The sequence below is a fragment of the Leopardus geoffroyi genome, chromosome C3 (genome assembly GCF_018350155.1).
Source record: "Leopardus geoffroyi isolate Oge1 chromosome C3, O.geoffroyi_Oge1_pat1.0, whole genome shotgun sequence".
Lineage (NCBI taxonomy): Eukaryota > Metazoa > Chordata > Mammalia > Carnivora > Felidae > Leopardus > Leopardus geoffroyi.
Window position 1 is genome coordinate 75,021,360 of NC_059338.1, and position 23,227 is coordinate 75,044,586.

The 23,227-nt window shown below is 53.9% G+C and overlaps 1 protein-coding gene across 3 annotated transcripts in view; it reads left to right on the forward strand.

Moving 5' to 3' along the window:
- Nucleotides 1–23,227, forward strand: part of COL22A1 (collagen type XXII alpha 1 chain) — a 261,626-nt gene that overhangs the window by 126,952 nt on the left and 111,447 nt on the right. For all 3 annotated transcript variants that reach the window (XM_045453570.1, XM_045453572.1, XM_045453571.1), the window contains exons 23-25: nt 12,390–12,443; nt 20,315–20,368; nt 21,040–21,093. In XM_045453570.1, the coding sequence (XP_045309526.1) occupies nt 12,390–12,443; nt 20,315–20,368; nt 21,040–21,093 (162 nt within the window). The remainder of the gene's footprint in view (nt 1–12,389; nt 12,444–20,314; nt 20,369–21,039; nt 21,094–23,227) is intronic.

The following is a 23,227-nucleotide window of genomic DNA, read 5'->3' on the forward strand; positions in this document are numbered from 1 at the left end:
CGTGGGGATAGGTCTGTTGTCTGCCCTGAGTCATGTATATAGAAACCCTCAGCCCCGTGTGATCAGAGCCCCCAGCAGAAGGGAGCCCACAGAGAGAACACAGAGAACTGAGAGAACACAGAGAAAGGCAGGACCCCCGGGGCTTCCTAAAAAAGAAGTGATATTTGAGCCAAGACTCCAGGAAAGAGTTAAAAATAGGGATGAAAAATAGAGAGCTGCCAATAGGCTATTAGCTACTTTAGTCGAAACATCCATATTGTTATTGAGCACTGTAATATCTCAGGGTATTTCATTTCATTTAACTTGAGTTAATTAAGCACCTGTCTTCTTACCCAGATTGTACATACTTTATGGGTTTGATTCGCCGCTAAGCACAGTGTCCTGTGGTTGAAGGCAGACAGATGAAGAAGCACAGTGAGGCTAGGTGTCCTCTATGGTGTCCCTACAGTGACTGAGATTGCCCCCCACCCCCCAAATCTGTGTCCCTAGTTCCTAGCAGCATGCCTGGCACAGAGTAGGGACTCCGTGTTCGCTGACCTCTGGTGCTTAAGCCTGTAGCATCTTTGACTGGTTCACATACAGACTTTCCAAGGGGCACAGCTACCGAAGATGGGGTGTTCAGTGGCCCTGCAGGTGCTCGATCAGAGGCCAGGCGGCCACTGGTGGATGGGTGGGAATGGGGCCTTCATCCGGCAGAGGCTGTCCAACCCCCTCTGTGGCCTCTGTAGCCCGGAGATTCTGTAGCTCGGTGAAGTGGACGGTGTTACGGATGTGCCGTGGATTCCCTCTGTGTAAGGGGGCTGCACCCACCCTCCCATCATGCTTTGTATCCTCAGTTCTGGAACTGGGCGACCTGCTTTTATGACCCTGCAGACCCCAACCTGTCCTTACCCACCAGTGAACTTCCTCCTTTGGTTTTCAAACACCGCTGCACCCTATAACCATCTTGAACCCTTACGATTGTAAGAGGAACTTGTTTGGAAGGCGAGCTGGGACGTGGAAAGGTACCATGTAGCAGGGTTGGGTGGGAGAGCGGGAAGCCTTCATCCCACTAGAAGAACTTGGATGTTCAACCTCCGATTCAGCATCACCAGCCCGGGCCTCAGTTTCCCTGGCAAAGCCGGGTCGCTTCTCTCCTGTACAACACGAGGGTCCTGGACTGTGCAGCAGGATGCACCCGGGTTTGAAGCTGGCCCTGCTTCTGGGCAGCTGTGTGACCCGACAAGTCACCTAGCCTCTCTGGGCACGTTTCCTCCGTTAGAGTGGAAGGCATCGCCACCGGTCTGGTTTTGGGGAGAAAGCGTGCCCAGGATGGGGTTGCGTCCTTGGTGAGCAGCAAGACGTGGCAGCTGTCACGACTCCCACTCCCCCAACTTGCTCGCGCACAGCCTTTTAAGAGAAGGCAGCAGTCTTTGTACATTATGTAATTGATGTTTAGGTGAGCCTCATTTCATCTGGTGTCAAACTGATGCAAACATTACTTTTCCTAACGTAGAATTAGATGCTGAGTGGGGCTCTTGATACAAACATGACTACGAAGGTGGTTTTTTTTTTTTAATTGACATTTCTATCTAATTGACTCTCCTAGAAAAGGGGAGGAGGGGAGAGGAAACCTCTTGCTTGGAGCTTGCTTGTTGAGGCCCACGTTTCCTTGGCCATGGCTTCTTGGCCCCCCAAGGGCCATTCGTGTGTTCCCCAGGATGGTTCTTGTCACCCCCAGAAACGTCTTTTACTCCTAAGGCTATCACCAGCCCGCCGTGTGCTGGGAGCCTGGCTTGTCCCAACCTTAACACTGGCCAGGGGCCCTGGGACTTGGATATGTGCACCAGGAATGGAAATTTGAGGGATAAGACAAGGAGACCCAGAGAAGGAACCAGGGTGGAGGGGAGTGCTATGAATTGAGGTATTGAGCTCCATGTGCCAGACCCCAGCACTCCTAGGGAAGTGTTTATCGGCCCCCTTTGCACAGAGGAAGGGCAGTCTCTGATCTAACACCACCAGCAGCTGCCCCTCGGGGATGCACACCTGGGACTGTGCATCTCTAAAGCCTGACTTCTTCTCTCCTCCCATGTGTCCGTCTGCCCACAAAGCTCATGTCATGCTCTTACGACGTGCGGGCACTCAGTTAAATGCTTTGGGAATCTCTGAAGAGATTATGGTCTCAACTTCCAGGCGCTCATACAGCCTGAGGGTCCTGAGAAATATGGACAGATAACCCAAATGCCTCGGTAGGGGCACTGCGGTGTCCAGCAGAGAGGGATCTGGGTGGGAGGGGAGGGCACTGAGAGGGAGTGGGCCCTGGGGACAAGGAAGGGGGATGTCTGAGGTGGCCTTGCAAGAGCCAGGACATTATAGCAGGAATTGATGGCTGCACTGGAGAGGGTGATGCAGGCATAGGAAGTGCCCCCTGGAAGGGACATCCTGCCTCTGGACAGAGAGCTGAAGGGGAGGGTGGTGGCCCAGACCAGGGGCAGGGGCTATGGGAGCACCCATCTTGGCCCAACGGTGTGCCAGGTGGTGGGGACCCACAGGGTCTGGCACGGGAGAGTGAGCCAAGGGCCACGGGCAGGGCGATGTATTAATGGAGGGAGGGCTCCTCCCTCGTCCTGCTCCCTGTCGTGAATGGAGGCTGACCATTGTGTGTCTTTGGGGTCCCCTGGCTCTCCAGTGGTCCTCTGTGAGTCTCTGACTCGGGCTGGGGTGTACCCCACGGATGTTGCTATAGTCCGGTGGCCGCACCACTGGGCAAACACTGCAGAGACTGACTGTGATGTCGGTGGGGGCTGAGCGGCAGCTTCCTGCTCAGTCAGCCTCTGGCTGAGTCAGGAAAACCCGAGACAGAATGACTTACTCATAAAATTATCTGTCTCTCCTTCCCTCACGGTGACCTGTCATTTCCTCGTCATCTGCTTCAGCTGAAACATCACTCCCTGGTGTCACTGCACACACTCAGGCTATAAAGGGGAAGAGACAAGACAATGACAAGCCACAGGATCCAGGAATTGAGACGTTGAGACTAATGTACGGGCTAGGGAAAGGGATCCGGATCCTTTATTTTAGAGATTAGCAACAGGCAGACAGTGTAATCCCCGACAAGGTAAACATGTTAATTTTGGACAAAGCTGGATTTTTCCACAATGGCATAGTGAAATGGGAAGATCGGGAGCCAGGCAGCCCCCATGCCCACCCCACCCCCGGGCCATCCCACAGAGTTAGAGCGCATAAGGCACCCCTCTGCATAACATCGGACCATCGTCACCCCGCTGGGCTCCCTGCCTTAGAAGGAGGGTGGTGATGCTACCTTGTTTCTCTTTCTGAGGTTTTCTTTTCCTCCCGCTTGTCTGAGCCAGGCATTAGGAAGAGGTTGATGGGGAGCACTGCTACATAGCTGAACATTCCAGAATGTTCTGGAAGCAGAACCAGCTGGAGCTCAAGGCTACTGAAGCATTTGGGCACTCAGAAGCATCCACAAGGTTGACTTAAAAAAAAAAAAAAGCAAACTCTTCATGCCCTCATCATTCACCCCAAAATAGACACCTTGTCACTCTCACACCAGCCTATTTTAATTTTTGTAGAGGACTTCTATTTTTTTCTTTCTTGAGTATTTGTTTATTTTTGTTTTCACGGATGTAAGTCTGTGAGAGCATTATTTTTGTATCTGCAGCACTTAGAAGAGTGCCCCACGCTCGTAAAACATGTATATTTTTATACACACATAAAAAGTGCATAAACAGAACATCTCAGCATATAAGATAGGCATAAGTGAGTAATGTTGCAGTCAGCATCTAATGCAGCCAGCGTGCACGGGTGAGTGGCTCATGCTTGCATGCCTGTCGCTGCCTGGGTGCCAACTCTGTGCACAGCATGAGGACGACAGGACCCAGAACCGGGCATCTGGTCACCTGGGCCCTGGCCCTCCATGGCACATGCTCCATTTTGAAGAAACGAGGCCTATCTGCCTCATTAAGGGGTCCCAGGGTTCCCATTGAAGAACTTGGGTCCTATCTGCACCTCTACTTTGGCTTTGCCTCTACCTTGCTCTGTGCTGCTGAGTCCCGCCTGACATAGCCCCGATGTTTTCTTTCCTCTTCCCTGGATGACCAAGGGAAAATTTTTTGTGTAAGAGAATTCTGTGCTGTCAGGCATTTCAATTTAATGCAGAGCTTGGAATGTCTATAAAATCATCATGACAGAAGGGATCCCTGAGATGGACAGTGCGAAATTTCATGTCCAGAAAGATCAAACAAGCTGCTCAGGGTCACTCAGGCCTTTGTCACTGCCTTTCCCACAAGCTGGTGACAATCTCTTTGGGTCCTTTGATCCTTTTTCCAACATCTTCTGGAATCTCTTCTCTCATCAATAGGTGAGAACCGAAGAAGTGACCAAATATGATGCCTCCCTTCTTTCGAGCGATGGAGTGATTCCCAAATGTCTCATGATGTGCCTGATTGCGTCTGTTGCTTTAAGAACATTTTTAAAAATTTTCTAACGTTTATTTATTTTTGAGAGACAGCACGAGCAGGGGAGGGGCAGAGAGAGAGAGAGAGAGAGGGAAACACAGAATCTTAAGTAGGCTCTAGGCTCTGAGCTGTAGGCACAGAGCCCGACGCGGGGCTTGAACTCACAAGCCATGAGATCATGACCTGAGCTGAAGTCGGACACATAACCGACTGAGCCACCCAGGCACCCCGAGAAAATATTAAGATGGGATCTGTAGCAGGTGCAGAACTAATACCAGGTAGGAAGGAAAAAGCAGTGGTTGCACGGAGGAGGCTAAGCAGGCACTTAGCTAGGCAACTGTACCCATGTTTGTCACTGATTTCTGCAAGGATCCTGTGAGGTAGGGCAGTTTTATTCCCATTCTGCAAATGAGGAAACCAAGATTTAGACGTGGAAGTCTGATTACTCCATGTGACGCGGAGTATAGATGGTGGGGCAGAGATTAGAAGTGAGGTCTGCCTTCTCCAAACCTTGACTGTTTTTGCGTTGGGAGGCAGTGTGTGGGTGTGTGTCCATGGAGGCACCAGAATTCTCATCTGGACATCAGCAGTCTTGGTGGCGGGTGCCTAGGAGAGGTCTGGGACCCCTTACTAACTGCCAGTGCCCGTTCAGGGGATGCATTGGATACACATGGCTTTCATCCCCAGCCATTGCCCTTGGAGCTGAGGGTCTCCTGCTGAAAGCGATCGGATCTGTCCACTCCGTCACTGGTAGATTTGAGGAGGGAAACACGGGTGGTCTTTTGTCAAGTGGCAACTTGGGTTGAATTTGTTTTACCTTTCCATTTTTAAAGCCCTTTTTCTTGCTCTTCCCTACTCTACCAGATGGTAACAGCATCGTTTGGATCACAGGCTACCGTTTGATTCATTGCATGGCATGGAGCCAGGGTTTATATCAGGACACCCTAGGTTTTCCCTGAGCACCTGGTTTCAGCTCTAACCAGTAGAAAATAATCATCAGTGACATTTGGAGGCATGGAGAACAGGAACTGAGCAAAAGACCATACGGCACGTATTAGAATCACTTGCACCGGCAACCCCTTCAGCTGTGAATGGGCCTGCACATGGCTGTGCTCACGCGCCCTGGCTGGGAAGGAGCTGCTGTTCTGCATTTGCGGGCTTCCTCTTCTCCGTGGGCAGATAGGCAGCCTTGGAAAGATTAGTCCCGCTCAGCATCCTGGCATTAGAGTGGCTTGAAAAATCGGCCCTTGTGATAAATTACAAACACTTACCCAGATATTGTGTAGGGTAGCAATTTAAAAGAGAAGAAGACAAAAATGAAATAGAGAAACAGGCTTATTGTTAGTAAAGTAGTTCTTTGTTGCTGCAAAATTTGCTCTGGCCAGCACTTCTCAAATCCCCACAGCCAAGTATAGGTCCAAAATGCAGAGGTTACATAGCTGCTGCTGCATCCACCCCTGCTAGAGCCACCACCTTCACCCCTGCCCATCCCACCCACCCCCACCACTATTACCACCTTAACCCCCACCCTGCCACCGTTACCATCACCACCACCGTCATCACCGTCACCACCGTCACCACCACCACCATCACTTCCACCACCACCATCACCACCACCATCACCACCACCACCACCACCATCACCATCATCACCACCACCACCACCGTCACCACCACCATCACCACCACCATCACCACCACCACCATCACCACCACCACCACCGTCACCACCACCATCACCACCACCATCACCACCACCACCATCACCACCACCACCACCATCACCACCATCATCACCACCACCACCACCAGCATCACCACCACCACCACCACCACCATCACCACCACCACCACCATCACCACCATCATCACCACCAGCATCACCACCACCATCACCACCACCATCACCACCACCACCATCACCACCACCATCATCACCACCACCGTCACCATCACCGTCATCACCACCATCACCACCACCATCACCACCACCACCATCATCACCACCATCACCACCACCACCATCACCACCACCATCATCACCACCATCGTCACCACACTGTCACCACCACCACCACCACCATCATCACCACCACCACCACCACCATCACCACCACCACTGTCACCATCACCACCACCACCATCATCACCATCATCACCACCACTGTCACCATCACCATCATCATCACCACCATCAACATCACCACCACCACCGTCACCACCATCACCACCATCACCACCACCACCACCACCATCACCACCACCACCACTGTCACCATCACCACCACCGTCACCATCACCATCATCACCACCACCGTCACCATCACCATCATCACCACCACCATCACCATCACCACCACCACCACCATCATCACCACCACCATCACCACCACCACCACTGTCACCATCACCACCACCATCACCATCATCACCACCACCGTCACCATCACCATCATCACCACCACCGTCACCATCACCACCACCACCACCATCATCACCACCACCATCACCATCACCATCATCACCACCACCATCACCATCACCACCACCACCACCATCATCACCACCACCATCACCACCACCACCACTGTCACCATCACCACCACCACCATCACCATCATCACCACCACCGTCACCATCACCATCATCACCACCACCATCACCATCACCACCACCACCGTTACCACCATCACCACCATCACCACCACCACCACCACCACACCACCATCCCTACCACCCATCATCACCATCACTACTACACATTTCCTAATGGTAGATCCTGTGCTGAGCTTTCTCTAGGCATTATCTCATTTAATTTCTGTGGCACTGTTGGGAGGTAGCAGTTTTGAAACCACGTGTGTTTGACACATGGTCTTTTATGCACTTCAGGGACTCAGAGAAGCCAGAATCCTGCTTTTACCCTTTTTTTCATTATCATAGCCACCATCATATTCCTCCTCATTCCCGTGGCTATCTGTTATGTTTGCATAATGCCTTATTAGGCCTTGTAAAGCGCTTCCTCAAATATTGGATTATTTCTTCCACCGCTATCTTTTCAGATAATTATAATGATTATAATTTTTTCCACATGAGGAAACTGAAGACGCAGCAAGTGGCTTGCCCTTCCCCATCTACCTAAGATTCCAACCTCATTTTCTTATAATATTGTAGAGGAAGGGGGTCGGAAAGGACCATGGAGAGCCCCTTTGCTTATGCCGTGTGGCCAATCCTCGTAACTACTTACCTAGAGCTTTATGCCCCATCCCAACTCAATAGCCTCTCAAGCAGTGTATATTCAATATGTTTTTGTCACATTTCTCATTATTTCCGGGGCTTCCTGGAAGAGGAGCACTGGCCTGGGGTACAATTTTGACAAGTTGAGATGGAATGTGGGTGTTACAGACAGAGGTGGTAGTGTGAGCAAAATCTCAGAGGCCAGAAGTCCTGGGGAATGTTTGGGGGGCAAGATAAGCAGCTTCCCTGAGCTGTTGCTTAGAGATTGGAGCGTGGACACTGGACACCAGATCTCAAAGGCATGTTAGACTCACAGGGCCGTCGATTTCCAGGTAAAACACCTCAGTGTTAACGTGTTTTAGACAAGAAGGAGACCCTGACCATTTCAGAGGTGGGAAGTAACTCAGGCAGAACTTTCTCCCTTTAGGAAGATCACCTGCCAGGATAGGGTGTATGTATAGACAAATAATGGAATTTGTAGAAGGCGCAGGATGGCCCAGAAAAGTCTGGAGGGAAGGGACTGGGCATGTGAGCCGGTCAGTTCTGTGGTTGCAGGAAGGCAGAAAGGCAGGAGAAGGAAGGAAGGAAGGAAGGAAGGAAGGAAGGAAGGAAGGAAGGAAGGAAGGAGAAAGGAAGGAGAAGGAAGGAAGGGAGGAAGGAAAGGGAGGGAAGGAAGAAAGGAAGGAAGGAGGGAAGGAAGGGCAGAAGGAAAGGGGGGAAGGAAGGAAGAAAGGGAAGGAAGGAAGGGAAGGAGGAAAGGGAGGGAAGGAAGGAAAGAAAGGGAGGGAAGGAAGGAAGGAAGGAAGGAAGGAAGGAAGGAAGGAAGGAAAGGGAAGGAAGGAAGGAAGGAAAGAAAGAAAGAGAAAGAAAAGAAAGAAAGAAAGAAAGAAAGAAAGAAAGAAAGAAAGAAAGAAAGAAAGAAAGAAAGAAAGAGAGGGAAGGAGGGAGGGTGGGAGGAAGGAAGGAAGGAAGGAAGGAAGGAAGGAAGGAAGGGAGGGAGGGAGGAAAGCTTTGAACGGCACTGGGGACCGCTCTGGATGCTGTGGGTGGAGATGTGAACATGGGTGCTGGAGTTGGCCAGAGACTCCCCTAATGTTTCTGCGGGTGACCCATTCAAGATGATGCCACCTTGTGACCACAGCTAGGATCACAAATTGCTTTCTTTCCTCTGGCCTCTTGCCACCTTTTTGCTTTTTTCCTTCTTGCTGAAACCCAAAGGCTGAGATATTTGCTTGCCCAGGTGCATATGCTTACATGTCTTTCTTGCTCACCAGAACCTTCCTGTCTGCCCACAATCCTCCTTTCCCAGGCCAGATTTTTTTTTTTTTACTGCCCTGGCATGGGAGCCACTCCTGACTCCATACCTTCTGTAGATTTCATTACCATCTTAGGTGCTCATCCCCCTGAGCATCAGTACCGTGTATACAAGGTCCCCGAACTTCAGTGAAGCAGGCAGCTGCTGAGACCTTGTACCTCCCTCCAGAGGCGGTGGGCCATCTGGGAGAGGGACACAGACGTGCGCCCCAATCAGATCAGCATTTTGGTTAGTAATTCAGCTCAACAACCTGAACCTTCACATCCCTCCTCCTCCCTTCCGATCCCTTCCTACCAACCATTAAGTGATCTGATTCTCCATTTCAGCATTTCCTCTGCACAGAGTTACTTTGCGGGCCTGGGTTCTGAATTCTGATGACTGCTCACCAGGCCATTCCGCCGACCTTGAGGGAAAATGGTTTATTCATCTTGTAAATAACCAGTGACTCTCAGTGGAATAACCTGCCAGCAAGTGGAGGGGTGCCTGTCTCGATACCAAATGGAAGATGTCTGCTTTCCATTCCCCGAGGGAGGGGAGCTGGCAGCTCTTCGCTCTCTTGTGACCAGCCCCCGATGTCTGCATTCATCAGAGCAGGATCGGACGGAGGCCCAGACAAATGCCTCCAGGCCTGGCTCATTTCTGAAGGTGTCCAGGACCGCATTTTGAATTCTCCCTGACAAGTGTCGAGAAACGCATCCCGACCTAGGCCTCGCTGCACCTCCGAGCTGATGTGTTCCGTGGCTCAGGGGGTGCGGATCTGGGGCTCCTGAGCCCGGTCAGCCTGCTCTCTCTGCAAGTCTGCAGATGTCCAGCTTGTGTCTTCCTATCCTTGTGCATCCCCTCCCCCTCCCCCCACCAGGGCTGTTTCCCCGGCCGTTGTCTGGGCTCAAGACCACGTCAGTCCTGAAGGGCGTTGTGTATCCAGCCCGCAAATGTTTCCTGAGTCGCCACCATGCGGCAGGCCAGTGTTCTGGGCCCCCGGGCAGAGCGCTGCACAAGAGCGGAGCCAGGCCCTGTTTCTGGGAGGCTGGCACCCCAGTTCGGGCAGGCGGGCAGGCAATGACCAAATGCGTCCATCAGCGGTGTATCCAGCAGCGGCACAAAGAAAGCGAGAGCTGGCGGCAGGGCGGTTTGGGTTGGGCTGGCCAGAGACCGCGTGGACAAGAGGGGCTTGGAGCAGAGACCGCGTGGATGCCTGGGGAGCCCGTGTGCCGGGCAGGAGCAAGAGCGGGCAGAAGACGTGGAGGTGGGAGTGTTGAGCTTGGGGGGGGGCGGGGGGGTGGGACGTTGAGCTTGGTGCGTTCTTCCCGGAGGAGGGCACTGGCATGGCTGGACAAGGGAGACAGGTTGAGGAAATGAGCCGTGCAGGGAGCGGGAATGCAGTTCTGGAAAGGAGGGGAGGGCCTCCCAGTTTGCTCTGAGAAGTGTTGCACTGTGAAGCCGACCTGAGTTCTGTTCTAAGAATGTGGTTCTGGTGACCTTGGGGGGATGGCGGGAAAGGGGAAGCGTAGGGTCAGGCGTGAGGGAGGATGGTCCAGGAGGCCCCCAGGCTGGCACGGAGGTGACAGTGGAGGCGGGCCCATGGTGGTGTGGCCATGGTGAGCTCTGGGAACAGACTGGCCCCTCGCTCCGTCCTTCCTGCTGTTTCCAGAGCCAGCACAAACCGGACCCCGTGGTGTCCTCACTCAGCATCTTTGGCCCCTTGGGCGGCTCCACTTGGTGCAGGGCACGGACGCTCTTCCTGACCCCTGCTGACCTCATTTGCCACTCCCCCACCCTGTAGCCTTCCGTCAAGATCACATCAAGGCTCTGCCGAGGCCCTGCTCCCACTTGCCTGCTCTGTCCCCTGCACCGAATGTGTGTCCCACTGGGATACTCTAATGTCCCCCTTCAGTGCTACCTCAGCACCTCCTCCAGGAAGTCCTCCCAAGACCTTGCGGCAGACCTACAAGTTCCGGGTGCCCTTTGCACCTGTGCTTATTGGGAGTGTTGTAGTCCCAGGGGCTCAGGTAGGCCTTCCTGCGAAACCGCGAGCTCTTGAGGCAGTGGCCGAGCCCCAGCAGGACCCGCGGGGCTGGCACAGAGCAGCGGCAGCGTGCGGATGAATACACAGGAAACAGCCGCAGACCTGGATCTCGGCCTCGATCCCAGCGGGCTAAGTCGAGGTTGGGAGACTCTGGTTTTAGGACTTGAAGCTCCTGAAAGAACATTCCCTCCCAGCTCACCCAGACTTCTGTGCAACCGTAAAATCCTCGAGCCTGAACAGAGCTGCGTCGCTGAGATCCCGCAACAGCCCCCTGGAGGCACTGACTCACCATGTGACCCACAGCCCTGGGGGAGGGGCCACTTCTGGGAGGTGGGGGCTGGGGAGACGGTATCCTGGGCTTCGCAGGCACTGAGGGCTCATGGAACACGGGGAGGAGGGAGAGCAGGCAGGGGGGTGGGGGCGGGGGCCACCACTGGGGCTGGCCTGGGCACAGACCAAGGCAAGGACGAGGCCTTACCTGGGTGTTCTGACTTCCTGAGGGAAACTAAGGAGGAAAACGAAAATCCGCGGTTCCATCATTCAGATGCCTGCTTACATAATATACACCCTGTGTCCTATGCAGCAAACCAACCAGAACACCCCTTACCCCTATACACAGGGCTAGACTCCCAGGTTTAATGAGGCAGGTCAGCCCCCCAAGATGACCCACTGGGGTCGTGACAACAGCCTGGACTGTAACAGCAGCCAATCAGAAAAGGCCGTAATGACCTACCTGTCCGTGTGTTCGTTTCACCCTTCCTGTGGACACTGCATAGCTGTGGGCACATCAGGGTGACCGTCCACATGCGGTTACAGGATGAGCCAGAGTCAGCTGCTCAGGGGAAACCATCAGTTACCAGCAGATTGAGTGATTTGCTACAGTTATGGTTCATAAAGAGAAAGAAGGGGAGGAACAAGGGAACATGTGCACACGTGTGTGTGCACTCGTGAGTGCGTGCGTGCGTGTGTGTGTGTGTGTTGCTTGTCTACACACAAAATGCCTCTGCAAAGATGAGCCAACATCTGGTGGGATTAGCTGCTTTCAAGGAAAGGAACGGAGTGGCCGACGGCAGGATAAGGAGATCCTTCTGAAGGGTCCCTTTCTGTACCTTGTAACCTTGGGGCCGTGTGTTACCAAAGCCATCTACGTTGCAGAGCTGGGATCCGGTGCTGAGCCTCCGTGACCCCAGAGCCTGAGTCTTCTGCCCCAATCCCAAACCACTTCTCTCTGGAGGCCATCCCACCAGGTGGGGGGTTTGAGAAATCCAGATGGAAATGTCCTCTGAGACGTTACTGCATTGGTTCTGGGCATTACCTGCCTGCTGTTAATTTCAGCTTCTTCTTTTGTCCTCAGGGGAAGAAAGGAGAAGTGGGCCCGCCGGGAACCCCTGGATTGCTGGGGCCGCAGGTAACTACCGCCTTTGCCCTCTGGTCCCTAGCAGTCCTGCTTCCTCTGGTTGAAGAAGCAATTGGGTGGCAGTTCCGAGGTTGGTCACCACAGTCTTGGATGGTCACCTCATCAGAGAGAACACTCGGTGGGTCCTGGGTCCTCCGGTCTCCCCTTGCTCCCCCGGCCTCCCACCCCTGTGCTAGGAGAATGGCCACTGTCTGCTCCCCCAGAGAAATTTTGGCCGCTGGAGGGCAGGCCGCGGCGACACAGTGACGCCCACCAGCCAGCCGCGCCCTGCACGAGGTGCCCTATGATGGAGCTCGTGCAGCTGGCCAGACAGGTGGGGAGAAGGGGCCTTCCCGGCAGGGGCTCAGCTCTGCAGGACATGGCCCATGTGCAGGTGTGGATAGGCCCGTGTTGGGCTGGAGCTCCCGGTACTGAGCAGGGGGAGTGGCTGGACCGTGAATTCAGAATCGGAAGGGGCTCAGCCAAGAGACCAGGACAACCCAAATGGCACGCTACTCCAGGAGGCCACAGACCCGAGCTCTGGTTTGTGTCTAACTTCCAACACACTGTGACATTGGCCAGCTCCTTCCCCCTCTGCGGGCCTCAGTTTACCCATCTGTAAAGTGATGGGTCAGGGCCCCCTTCACACTCTGCTGTGCTGTCTCACTCCCTGGATGACCCCTCCTCCTCCTCGTCCCCCTAACTCCTTCGGTCTTTCGGACTCCTCTCTGGTGGGACATCCTCTGGCCCTATGCTTTCTCCAGCTCCCCACCCCCACACATGTGCAGTCACTTGTGGTCCCCTGAGAGCACCAGGTGGGGACGCTGTCTCTGTTCTCCCGGCCGTGGTGGCAGCGAGCAGGGCGCGTGCAGAGTCAGTCAGCCTCCCTCTGGCTCCTCCGTGAGCCGCAGGAAAGCAGTGGGTTTTAGTGCCCACCTGTTACTGGACCTCTCCCTCCGTCAGGCATCCACGCTGGAGAAGGTGCCCACTGCGCGTCCGAAACCAGCTTTCACTGCTCGCTGACGTGTAAAGTGTCCTGATGAGTGATGGGTGCCTTGCACGCCTTCTCACACTTCATTTTAGCACCTCCCATTCGGGCCAGATATGGCACGCCATAAGGGAATGTAAAATCAATCATAATTCATGGTCTTCTAAAGATTCCGCATTCACTGTGGCATTTTGATGTTAATAGTGAAAAATAGAGTGCTTTTTGTATTTGTTTTATTACCTTCCTTTCCAGTGAGCAAAGCTTGTGTATTTCAAATATTGGCTGTACGTGCTGCATCATCAAATTCCTTGAAGCTACAATTTTTTCCCCTACCTACAACTTTCTTTTTTTTTTCTTTTTTGCTACCTCAGAAAATAGATTTCTTTCTTTCGCTTTTAATTTTGAAATCCGTTTCATTCGTCGAATGTTTACTGAATGGCCAGGTATGGAGCTGGATGCCATTCACATAAAAACAATCCTGCTTTCCACAGCAGACGTTTCCCTGGAAGTAGGGCGCTCTGATCTATTCAGGGATCTCAGTGGTGCAGAACCACCTAGTGTGGAGCCTTGAGAGGGATCGCCTGGCACCATTGACTGGATCGCCACCCGATGGACACTAAGCTGTGTCCCAGCCAACCACGCCCAAACCAAGAGGCAGCGTTGCTGTGGTGGGCCTCTGGCTGTGTCCCCTAATTCAGCCCTCCCTCTCCACCAACGGCCAAGGTTCCTCCTCGTTCAGCGGAGTCCTCTGTTCGATGGGTATGAAGTACCCACTGTGTGCCAGATGCAGTTCTGTGAGTCAGAAGGGGCTGTGACATCTAGGTAGCCACTGTGCGCGCCCGGAGGAACCGTGGGTTAGTGGGGCAGAGAGGCCCTCCAGGTAGAGGGACCCGAATTCTGGGAGAAAGGGGAGGCCGTCAGCCTCTCTCAGGGCCCAGAGGTGACTCCTACGCTGATCTGGAGAATCCGCATTGATTCTGTTGTAGAGTTTTTGGCTCTGATGGGAAGAAGGAAGGGAGATAAAGTCTGTTTCTTCCTGCTTTTGTCAGACGCTCTCTTTAGCGTTTGTATAGAATTGTGACTATTCCTTACAACTACATGTGAGGAAAGAAGGTGGATCTCATTTAAAATCTAAGGAAACTGAGCTCAGAGTTTAATTAGCTCTGTGGAGAATGGGATGAGCCGGAACCGCAGCCTCAGAGTAAGTGAGGCCCCAGGGCGGCTGGCATCCCGTAAGATGCTTTTGGTGCCTCTTTTTCAGGATGAAAAATTCCACCTGCTGGAATGTTTTAGAATAAATAGACACATTCCTGACATCATAGGTGGTGGCTCCCGTATCCTGGCAGCCATTTAGGAAAAACGGAAGTCTTTGTCTCGTCTGGTTGGTGTTTGCAAAGGCAGTGTTGCACGGGGTGGCAGTGAGGACGGACAGATGTCCCCTGAACTGGTAGCCAGGAGCGGGGCTGACCCCACAGAGGACCGGGGATGCTGTGGGCCTTGGCCTCTCCACAGAAATCTGCTGCAGTAGGTAGTCGTTATGGCTTTGCCCCGGGTGGCCCCATCCTGAGGGGAGGACTCTCAAATTATGAACAACCCCCCCCCAAAATAAATCACTCAAGTAGGGTGATTGTTGTGCTAATTCATGCAAGGAATCTTCACGCATCTTCAGATCCCATCCAACTCCGTCAAGCTGTACCAATGGGAACTAGGTGGTTATTGAGAAGAACTACTTCCCACTCCTTTATTAATGATAATTAGACTAATTGGTTATGTTTGCGTCATCATCGCAATTACCGCGCACGTTAATTAGCTGCTTAATCACCATCGTATTCGAAGGCTCAAATGTTGTTTCATTAATAATAATTAGGCGGATTGGTGCGTTTTATCAGTAGTTGCTCCTTAGTCGCTCTCGTTGGTAACAATTAAAACAGTCATTATTGTGTTGTTCGCATTTAAGTCTGTTGGCTGACTTGTTACTCTCAGGAACAATTAGATTAACTGGTTATTTGTATATTTTTATTAATGACAAAAGGAGAAGAGAGTGAAGAGAAGAGAGTGCCTGGGAAGGCCCCCAGTGTGCCGGGCTAGCTCGCGCACCCTCGTTCATGTACGCGGCAGGTGGCGGGGCAGGGAGGGGCGGGGGTGCTTGCAGACTTTCTGCTACAGCCGTGGAGACTGAGGCACTGAGGCAAAGTGTGTTGCCTTAGGCCACTGAGGGAGTGTGAGGCAACCTAGCATTCAGCCCGGCCCATCCTAGACCAAAACCCTATTTTTTAATCTCTGTATACCATCATGGCTACCATTAGTAAAGGTATTAATAGAGAGTTTCAGTTTAAAATAACGTAACTTATGGTCTTTAATTCAAATGCTGAAATAGCAGACAGGAGGAGCCCCTGGGTGGCTCAGTCGGTTGAGCCTCCGACTCTTGGATTTCACCTCAGGTCATGATCTCACGGTTCGTAGGTTTGAGCCCTGTATCGGGGTCTGCACTGAGCCTGGAGCCTGCTTGGGATCCTCTCTCTCCCTCTCTCTCTGCCCTTCCTCCGCTAGTGTGCACGTTCTCGCTCTCAAAATAATAAAACATTTTTTAAAAGTTTTTAAATATGTATTTATTTTTGAGAGACAGAGACCGAGTGTGAGTGGGGGAGGGGCAGGGAGAGAGGGAGACACAGAATCGGAAGCGGGCTCCAGGCTCCAAGCCGTCAGCGCAGAGCCCAATGCGGGGCTCGAACCCACGAACCGCGAGATCGTGACCTGAGCCGAAGGCGGATGCTCAACCGACTGGGCCACCCAGGCACTCCAGTAAACACTAAAACAAATAGCAGACAGGAAGTTCTGCCCTTGGTCAGAAACCCTGTGCGGGTCTAAGACACCTCCCATGGTTTCCCGAAGAAGGGACATGAGTAGTGGTTTTCCAAGCGGCCCTTCCCGAGTCACCGTCAGGTCGACTTCCTCATGCGACTCCCCGTCTCCTGAGTTCATGCGCTTCCGCGTTCTTCTCCACTCGCCACCAACCCAGCTCCTGTCCGGGCCAGGGCTGCCTGACAGCTGGCCAAGGAGAGGTCAATTCCACCTCCCAGATGATGGCTCTCCTTCCGGTTTCTGGCAGCTCACACCTTGTTTTCCTCCTGCAGTCTGGCTGCTGGGTCTGGGCCTGCCTGTTGCCTCCTCGTCTTTCCATGTCCTGAAAGAACCGGAGGGTCCCATCCGCTGCCTCTCGTGGGATCTCATGCAGGGCCCCGGTTCTGCTCACCCTCTGGGCACAGACCATGCACAGATCTCGGCCCCCCACAAGACTCCCCTGGGTCCCTGCCGCACGGAGGCTCCACTGGGGTGCTGCCTGGCCTCAGACACCTAACGTCCTCCTAAAGAACTACCAAGGCCACCTTCTCCTCCGCTGCGCTCCTCCCCAGTGCTCCCCATCTGGGCAGTGGCGCCACACCTACCCGCCTGTGTTGGGCAAGCACAATCGGGTCCTCGACCTACCTTTTCCCGTCACACACCCTAACTGTTGTTAAATCTCGCCCACTCTGCCTTCAAAACATACCCCGAGTCAGACCAGTCCTTGCTGTCTCCACGGCTAAAGCCCAGGTGGGGACCACTGCCACGCCTCACCCCTGTTCTCCCCGAGGGGCCCTGCCACCATCTGACTAGCCCTTCACACTGACTCAGACTTTTGTACTGGGGCTGGTGCCCAGGCAGGAGGCCAAGATAGTAATAAAACCCCCAGCCATGGGGTGGCGCTGGGCTCCTGGTCTTGCCTTACCTTGTTTGATCTTGAGCAGTGTAGGCCTCAGGATCCCACCTCAGAGACCAAGGTGCTGGACCTTCATAAAGAAAGGAACTTGCCGTATGGCTGGGAGCTAGCAGGTATGGGTTCCATTTGCTTCCTCAAGGATTAACAGGACCCCAAGTGCAGGGACTTGAAATAGACGGGGACCATGGGGCCATATATATTAAGGTAGGAATGGCCATCCCTGGCCTATGCCCAGGTCCTCCCCAGGCCCGGCTCCTGCCCCACTGACCCTGTGGCTCGCCAGAGGCTGTATCCAAAACCATCTCAGTTTCCACCACAGTGGACGTCTGCTCTGCGTGAGGTGTCTGGGCCCCTGGAGGAGGCTGATCGCAGCCCTTCCAGAATGTGGACATTAGAGCCGAGGCCAGGCGGCAGCTCTGAGAAGAGCCGTGTGTCCCTGCATGGCTGTTGAAGGCACGGTGAGGCCCTCCGAGCAGCGTCCATGGGGCACCAGCGGCTGGCTGGCTGGCATTCCATCCTGACTGCTGTCCCCTCTCCCCACCACGTGTTTCTCATCTGTACACACAAGACGCTCCTTGTCAGTGAGAGGAGGCTGGGGCCAGTGGCCCACCCCCTTCCCTGCTGGAAATGGGTCCCCAGACCCTCTGTCAGCCATGCCCACTGCTTCCGGCTTCTCTGTCTCTCTAAGTGGCTGCTATAGAGTTTAATTACTGTGTAGGATTTTGCTGTTTTACCTGAGTGTGCAACCTCAAACAGGTTGTTATTAAGCCCCTACTGTGTGCACAGCAGTGAAACAGGTGCTGTGGGTCCCTACAAAGGAGGTGGAACAGACCCAGTTGAGCCTGTATGGAAAGTTCTGTTCCCACTTAATGCACACACAGTCTTTCAGGAGAACACCATCCAAGGGGTGACTGGGGTTGGAACCGAGGGCTCAGACCCGCATCCCCAAGCTGTGCAGACACTTTGCAGGGGTGGGTACAGGGAGGAGGGATGACGGAACCAGGGTCCTCGTGTCTGAATGCCGGCTTTGTCTCCTGTCACTTTCCCTCCCAAGGTCCTGTTCTTCCTGTATAAAGTACGGTGGAACAGACCCACTTCGTAGGATTCCTGGAGGACGGAAACGAGATACAGTGTATAAAGTGCAGGGCAGAGGGAACACCGAGCGGGAGTGGCCCCTCCCTAGACCCTTCTTCCACTTCCGTGTTTTCTCTTTCTCCTCGTATGGATCCCTGCTTCTCTCCTTGTGCTTCTGTAATTTTCACCATTACGGTGAACATGGAGTGTGATTCCCAGACATGGCAGCTCTTCAGGGTTACTGGGAGAGTGTTTCCAAAGTCACTGTCCCCTTGGGCTTGGCCCAGACCTGTCTCAGAGTCCAAACAAGGGGCCCACATACTCTATTTATGACAAGCTTTCTGGGTGATTCTGCAGCAGCCAGCCTGTCAAGGATCCTCTGGAGATGATGGCTGTGTGGCTTTAGCGGGGGTGCTTACCCTCTCTGGGTCTCAGTTTTCATTATTGTCAAATAAGGAGGTTTAATTTCCAGTAGATGATCATGAACAATCCTCTTACTCCAACACTCCATGGGACGGCAGCATCCTGAGGGGTGTTTACAAGACACAAAGGAGGAAGGGGACACAGGGTCAGAGGAATGAGCTCGTCAGGAGGCCAGTTTTCTGGAACTTTCTGGAATGTTTGAAAGAGCACGAAATGCTCCAGGGGCCATCACTGCCCCTGGTGTGTAAGGAGGGAAGAAGACTAATGTGTCCAGATTTCGAGCAGAGGCGGTGCTATGTGGGGTCAGGAGGGGCCTTAGAGAAGCTGTGTGCTGGTGGTGAGGGGGCGTGAGAACCCCAGAGGTCATGCTGAAGCAGGGTCACCTGGAACGTGCCTTCTGGAGAGTGATCCTGGGACAGTCACCTGCAGGACTCTCGCTTGGTCAAGAGGCGAGCAGAGCTGAATTGGCTCAGCTGGGTGTTGGGTCTGAATGGCTGTAGGGGTGGGGCCACGAGCCTTCTCGGTGCTCTTCCCTGGCCCTCATCCTGCAGGGAGGACCCTGTCCAGGCCACCATCCTGCTCTGCCGGGCCCCTCAGTTGTGTCTGGTCCAAGCACACATCTCCCAACCAAAGTAGATGCCACCCGCAAAGACACACCACGACTAAGGTACAGGGACAGCTAAGCAGGTTCTGTGCCCATTGCTGACTCGCGTGCGCCCCCAGTGGCAGGAAAGGGAACAGTCCATGGGAGCAGCAGCCCTTGCCATTTGTTAGTATTTATCGCCCTCTAGTGGCGGTATGGCATCATTCTCCCTGGATGCACAGGCTCCTCTTCTTAGTGCCCCTTAAATTCAGTAGACTTCTTCAAGCATTTATTGAGCACCTGCTGTATGCCACGTCCTGCAGTGGTCCCTGTGAGAGATGCAGAGGGAGCAAGAGGGGCCTCTGCCTCACAGGGCATGTGAGTCCGATGGACACGGTTACACTGGCCTTGAGCATGGAGGAGGGAGCAATTAATCCAGGCTGGAGCCCTGGCTTGTGATTCTGTTCTGCTTGTGGAGCACTTCCCTCCCTGCGTCTGTTCCTGGCCACAGGTGTCCCAAGTGTAAGCGAGGGAATGGAGAATGGAAGCTGGAGAGTGGGTGTCCAGACTGGTCCGCAGAGAATTGTGGGGGGAGCTTTCATGAGTACCCGTTTGTGGCCCCACCCCAGACCTACGGAATCGGGGGGAGGGGCTGGGACAGGAGGCCCATGTCACCCACCCTTGGTGACTCCATGCTGACTGATGCTCGGGAACCACCGTCCTTCAAGATCTTCGGTAATGGCTTGACCCACTGCGTGTGTACGTAGAAGCTTGCAAGTGCGTTCATGTGTTTATTTTAAATGCTCAAGTGCTTGAGATAGAATAGATAATATAATAGTTATATACCCATCGCCCCAAATATAACAGATGTCAACATTTTGCAAATTTTATTTCAGACCTTTTCTTTTTTGCTTTTGTTCCTTGTTTGTTTGAAAACTAAAGCATTACTAAGACAGCTGGTCACTGTGTCCCCTTCCCTCCTCCCCTCTCAAAGGATATCGTCACCAGGAGACTGCTCCATGCAAGATTGTCACCCACATTTTACTTTTTCTTTCCAGGGCCCTCCAGGACCACCTGGCGTCCCCGGTCCCCCTGGACCCGGAGGCCCCCCGGTAAGACTGGCTTTGATTTTCCCCTACAGGGGTGCTTAGGTACAGAGTTCATGGCCCATGGGAACCAGGAGCATCTTTATGTGTGGCCATCTGTTTGTCCTTCATCGAAGAGGAGAGCAAAGGCATAAACAAGGAGGACCCCAGCCTCTGGGCTTTCAGACCCTTAGATTAGTCTAGAAATACCTCTTGAGCTCTTGGAGCACATTGGTTGGCTGCTTCTAGAGACAGACACATGGATGGAGGTATGTTAGTGTGGGGGTGCCCATTCAGGTGCCTTTTACTAGTTCGTGATTTGGTGCTGAGGCAGCCAGAGGGCTGGGGTAGACACAGGTCAACACGCTCCCCACACACAGTTGCTGTGCAGCAGGGAAAATGCCCCTGTAGGCAGAGGGTGGGGGTGGGGCCGGCCCAGCAACCAGCGAGGCCTTTCCACCCGTCCCACCTGGTAAGAGCCAATGTGGTGGCTTCTGACTGCAGGCCAGACACGGTGTGACGATTGTGTGTTTCACAGTGGCCTGCACTAAGGACGCTCAGATGCCCTGAAGTCTGTGCAGCCTTGTTCATCCTTATCAGAGCCAGGCGCCTGGGGCCCGGCCAGGAGAGGCACTGGGGAAAGGCTCTGATGCTCCAGAGAGGCCAGACTAACCGTTCCCATGTGGTTCCCTTCTCAGGGTTTACCTGGAGAGATCGGCTTCCCAGGAAAACCTGGGCACCCTGGGCAGGCGGTGAGTTCCCCAGGGTCGTCCCTGCCCCCATGCTTCCCTGGATTCCGTTGGTCTATGCTGGGATGGCTGGGTGCCTCCAGGTCTGCTGGCCAGTTGCTGCGCCCTTTCCTCCCCTGGTCCCTTCCTACTGTGGTGCCTTCCACGAACTCAGTCTCCTGGGATTGCGGCCCCAGGGTCCCCCAGCCAGGGTGCAGATTGGGGCTCCCTCTCCCCAGGCCACCACCTTTCTTCTCATTACCTGGAGGCTCCTGAAGGCTGTTTAAAGTGACTTCTTGTCCCTAAGAGATATCTGCCGGGGGGAACATAAATAAAGACAGTGGCTGAACGCTTCCTGTCCTCATCCTGACTGCCCTTCCTCACTCCCAAACTCAGAAGATCCTGGGGATCTGGAGGCTCCCTCCTGTCTTTTAAGCCCCGAGGATGGGGCTCAGAAACCTTAACATCTTCACTCCCATAATGGGTGTGCCATTAAAGCTGGGTGTATCTCCTAGTTCTGGCCCTGAGCTCCTCAGCGCCCAGTGGTAGGTGTGGCCTGTGAGCCTGTGACACCTTGTGACGGCACGATCATCCTCATAGACCCGTAGGGGACCCTCAGGGAGGCCTCAGCTCCACTGGAAGGGATTTCCTTACAAGTAGTTTTCTCTCTCTCCCTCGTGGGCCGGTGGGTGGGGAAGCCAGCAGAACCCACAGCCCTGGAGGGGATCCGGACACAGCCAAGGTGATGGAGCTGAATCAGACCGCGTAGCACCCGGCGGCAGTGCCCCTTGGACCTTTGGCAGGTCCGTCGGTGGCTGTGGATGGAGGTCCCCCAGGCAGCAGGGACCGTGATGGCTGGGATGTCCGCGTTCTCAGCTCTGCTGAATCCCCTAGGATGTGGGCCGTCCATGCACGGGTGTGATGCACACTCGGGGGTGAACTGATCGACACCTAGAACACCTGCTCCGTTGCAGCGTGACCGGCACACATTCACGAACACACAGTTAATGGCAGTGTCACCAGTAGACTTTTTCCTCAGGTGGCGGTGTCCCCTGAAAGCTCAAACATGTTAACGATCACACCTGATCTAATGGGCTCGTCAAAAAGTATGTGTGTTGGTGTGAACGTTCAGAGGAGGGGAGAGAGTCGTAGGCAGAGGAAAAAGTATTTGAAGGCATGGAGGGTGTCGAGGGGGGAGGTTATGGCCACTGAGAGTTTGGGGTGCTACTTCTGGATTCAGTGTTTGCTCCTCCGTGAGCTCATACTTCCACGGAGGCCAGGTGAGCTCCCCTCCTGCCCTTCCAAGGGCCTTGACTCCTGCGACCCCTGCTCTGGAGAGGCGGGGCTGCCCTCCCGATAGGCCGCCAGCCTAGACTAGAGACACCAGGAAATAAGAGAATCTTAATTTGGGTGTCAGGAGACCTCTTGGTGGAATAATGACCAGGTTTCCTAAAATAACAATCATTTTTGAATAGCACTTACAGCTGCCAAAGTAATGACATGTAAAATGTCATCTTGAGGGGAAAGGATTTCCCTCTGTCATGGGGGTGTGTGTGTACCTGGTCCGCCACTCAAGTCTCAAGGAAAATCAGAAGAGCAAACAACTCTTAAATACCAGAAGGCGGAGCCAGGCAGCGGGGGGTTAAAAGCCCACGTGTCCCCATCACCCAGGTGGGGCCTAGAGTCCACCCCTCAGCCCTTGGGACTCTTTGTCCCCGTGCCTGTAACACCACCTGTCCTGTCGGACAGGCTGGGGGAGGAGGCAGCCTGTAGGGAGGAGAGGACACAGAGCCCCTCAGTGTGGCCCTTAGAAAGCATAAGGCAGACTTGGTGAATGCCAGGCCAGGAGACTGGGAAGGGGGGACATGTTGGTGGAGATTTCCCAGAGAGAGAGGGAAGCAGAAAGCAGAGGTAGCGAAGGACCGTCGGCCCCCTCTCGCCCACCACGCACGTCCAGAGTGGCCGGACCCCGGATGCTGGCCAGAGGGTGAGGGCCGTCTCCCTCATCAGGCGTGTGTAGGCCAGCCTGGCCCCACAGAGACGGCAGCACACTGGCAAGAGAGCCCCCCTGAGGAGGTGGGGGTGGCCCCCAGCGGCTGGCCAAAAGCCGCTCGGTGCAGTCTCCCTAAACATGTGTCTTATTTTGCTGTGCTTTTTC